The sequence below is a fragment of the Cotesia glomerata genome, linkage group LG2 (genome assembly GCF_020080835.1).
Source record: "Cotesia glomerata isolate CgM1 linkage group LG2, MPM_Cglom_v2.3, whole genome shotgun sequence".
Taxonomy (NCBI): Eukaryota; Metazoa; Arthropoda; class Insecta; order Hymenoptera; family Braconidae; genus Cotesia; species Cotesia glomerata.
In genome coordinates, this window is record NC_058159.1 from 988,562 (window position 1) to 991,579 (window position 3,018).

The 3,018-nt window shown below is 31.0% G+C and overlaps 1 protein-coding gene across 3 annotated transcripts; it reads right to left on the bottom strand.

Annotated features, from left to right (window-relative positions):
- Positions 1-212: 212 nt before the first annotated feature.
- LOC123258451 (facilitated trehalose transporter Tret1-like) lies at positions 213-2,792 on the bottom strand. 3 transcript variants are annotated; one of them, XM_044718451.1, is made up of 3 exons: positions 2,455-2,792; positions 1,456-1,718; positions 213-1,352 (listed from the first exon to the last, which is right to left on the bottom strand). In XM_044718451.1, the coding sequence occupies exons 2-3, from the start codon at positions 1,549-1,551 to the stop codon at positions 282-284; spliced, it is 1,167 nt and encodes a 388-aa protein (XP_044574386.1). In that variant the 5' UTR covers positions 1,552-1,718; positions 2,455-2,792; the 3' UTR covers positions 213-281. The 3 variants fall into 3 exon arrangements, with proteins under 3 accessions (XP_044574386.1, XP_044574385.1, XP_044574387.1); XM_044718450.1 differs by having other exon boundaries at positions 2,451-2,791; XM_044718452.1 differs by having other exon boundaries at positions 1,456-1,765; positions 2,455-2,497.
- Positions 2,793-3,018: the final 226 nt, after the last annotated feature.

The window sequence follows — 3,018 nt, forward strand, 5'->3', positions numbered from 1 at the left end:
TTTCCAGTTGATCATAACTTATTACAAATCAACTATTATTTATTAGTTTATCTTTCTCCGTCTATTTTTACTATTTTTATCAAGAATATAATATTGAAAAGTTTCATAAATAATTTCAAACTTGTTTACATTTAAAAATTTTACATAAATAATTATTTATACAACATACAATTTTTCTAGCAAGTATCAATGAAACCTAAACAGATCTGTACAAATATAAAAATTTTCCTATAAATATTTCAAAACGAATACATAAATATTGCCTTAACTAAAAACCAGGATCACTTCCTTTTTACAAGCAGTTGCTGTATTTCCGCAAAAGTTCTGCCTTTGGTTTCAGGCGTAATGATCATCAAAATAATAGTGACACTCGTTACAATCACAGAAAAACCCAAGAAAGGTATCGAATGTCCCAGACTCGTCGCCAGAACTTGGTACATTTTGATAGTAACCAGAGCAACTAAGCTTGAAAATATATTACTGAGTCCACTGGCGATACCTTTAACATTAGAAGCAAGGATTTCCCCTGTTAAAATAGACTGAATATTGGTGACACCAATATTAGACGCAAAAACCAGGACTATGGCTGCGACAAGTGGCACAAAGCTGTACTGCATAACTTCATTCCTGCCAGTGTATTCTATTAAAAAGAAATACCCTCCGATAACAAAATTACATATCCCGAGAGCAGCGCCAGCTCCGAAAATAAGGGGTTTTCTGCCTGTATGGTCGATAATAAAGCTGGATATAATCGATGCAATAACTTGGGTGATTGCTATAAGGATGATGGCAATATGGTCACTAATTGAATTGCCAGCTGCCTGGAAAATAATATTTCCGTAGACAACAATACTGACTAATCCCCCTAAATACAAGGAAACAACAAGAAGATTGATAATAGAAAAAGACCGTAAGTTACTCTTAACTCTAAATAACAAATTTAATGATTCGATTAGTCCGAGATCTTTTTGTTCAGCTCCAGTTTCATTAATCAAACTTTTAATCAGCATCAATTCCTCCGAGACGTCAAGCTTTCCTCGTAATTTTTCGAGCACCATTTCGGCCTCTGATTCTCGGGATTTAGCCACCAAAAAATACGGAGACTCGGGTATGAAATAAATAGCTATTTCAACACCCAAAGAAATAACCAAAAACACAACAGCTGCCATTGCAATGCTCAAATATGGTATCACTATAAACGCAAAGAGTATTCCCAAATTAATCATTACACCCATTGTTGAGCCAATTATTCCGCGTATTTCAACTGACGCTATTTCACCAAGATAAAGTGGAGTGACACCAAAAACTACGCCCAATGCTACGCCAGCCAGCAGTCTTGCGACTATTAGCAACTGGAAATAATAATACGGTTTATTAATTGTCTGACTATCAGATTATAAATTATAATAGTTTTGGTGACCGCAATTGCAGTTGTTAATCTTAGAGATTAATTACCGAAACATTGTGCGCAAAGCATGTTAATGACCAGCAGATTATTAGTGGTAATCCGCCCAAAAACATCGAGTTTTTTCGGCCCACTCGTTCAATCATCTGTTTGCTGATTAGAGCCGCTATCAAATGCCCGATTGTTGATGAGGAGGCAATTGTTGAGGCATCTCCATGGTCGATAGGAATCGGTGAGTCCGGCTTTAATAATATTACCAGAGTTGGCGAGGTCCATCCTAGTATGCATCCCACACAAAATGCTTGCACCGAGCCTAATTGGTCATATAATTATCGTTACTATCGCAGATATCTGGTAAATCTCGACTGTTTTGATTAAGATTTATGAAATGATACTTTTCGGGTTTTTTTTTTAAATTCACTATTTTTTTATTATTTTAATTAATTATTAATATTCTGCGTTTCAAATTCTCTCTTTTTTCTGTACTTTCATTTACAAATTTTAACTTTTTATTTTTTATGCGAACGATAAGAATTTTTTAGAAATTTGATGCAAAAACATGAAAATTTTAAGTCATTTATTTTTAACTTGGAAAAATTCAAATTTTGTTTTTTAAAAAAAAATTATGAAGATAGAACCACGTATTTTTTAATCGAGAGATAAAAATTTCATTTTTATAAAATATATATAAAAAAACAAATTTTTCTCTACTAATCTTATTAGAAATAAAACTTCTAAAAAGTTTTATATAATAGTTAAAACTTTTTTCCTTTTACAATAGATAAATATTTATAAAAAATTGCCTTTTTACAGAAAAAATTTTGATTTTGAAAAAAGTTCCGTTCTATAAAATTATTTAATAGTTATCAAGAATTATTATTTTTATTAATATGGAAAACAATAAATATTAACTTGTATTGACAACTTTAATTTTGACAAATCGATTCTTTTTTTTTTTTAATGGAAATTTTATTTATTTTTCCTAAAAAAACTAGTAAAATTTTCTAAAACACTCTGCTAAAGGCATAATTAAATAAAATCTTACATACAAATGCCGCCCAGTATTCCCCGAATTTGGATCCCTCGGGCGACGTGTATCTGCCTTTTCCACTCATTTCACTAAGCTAACTGACTATCGAGGAGGCTTTTCTTGAACTTTTTAATTAACTTCATCACCGATATATCTGTACTCAGATAACGTGAACTGATAGGAAGCGGAATTGCTTGCTAGTTCAAATATTTGAGTTTTATCTTGTAAAAGTTATTGTGTTGTAATTAGATAGAATTTATTGTAGTCTAGAGGCATGCTTTTTCTTTTTAGATGTTCAATTTTATCTAGTTAATCATTTAAGAATTACTAGTTAACTTGTTTACTCAGCAACAATATTTTTACTGGTAAGTTTTCCTTGTTTATATAAGCCCGTGATTGTTTTTGAGGGTTATCATCGCACTTTTTTAATTACGCTGCTCTTATACACCTGTCACATTATTTATTTCTTTATTTATGAAGGGTAATTAACGATATCAATTCCGATATTTATTATCCACATTAAGTTTTCTAAAACTTTTTAATACATTATGAAAATCATTCCGTAAAAAAATTTTTCTGATTT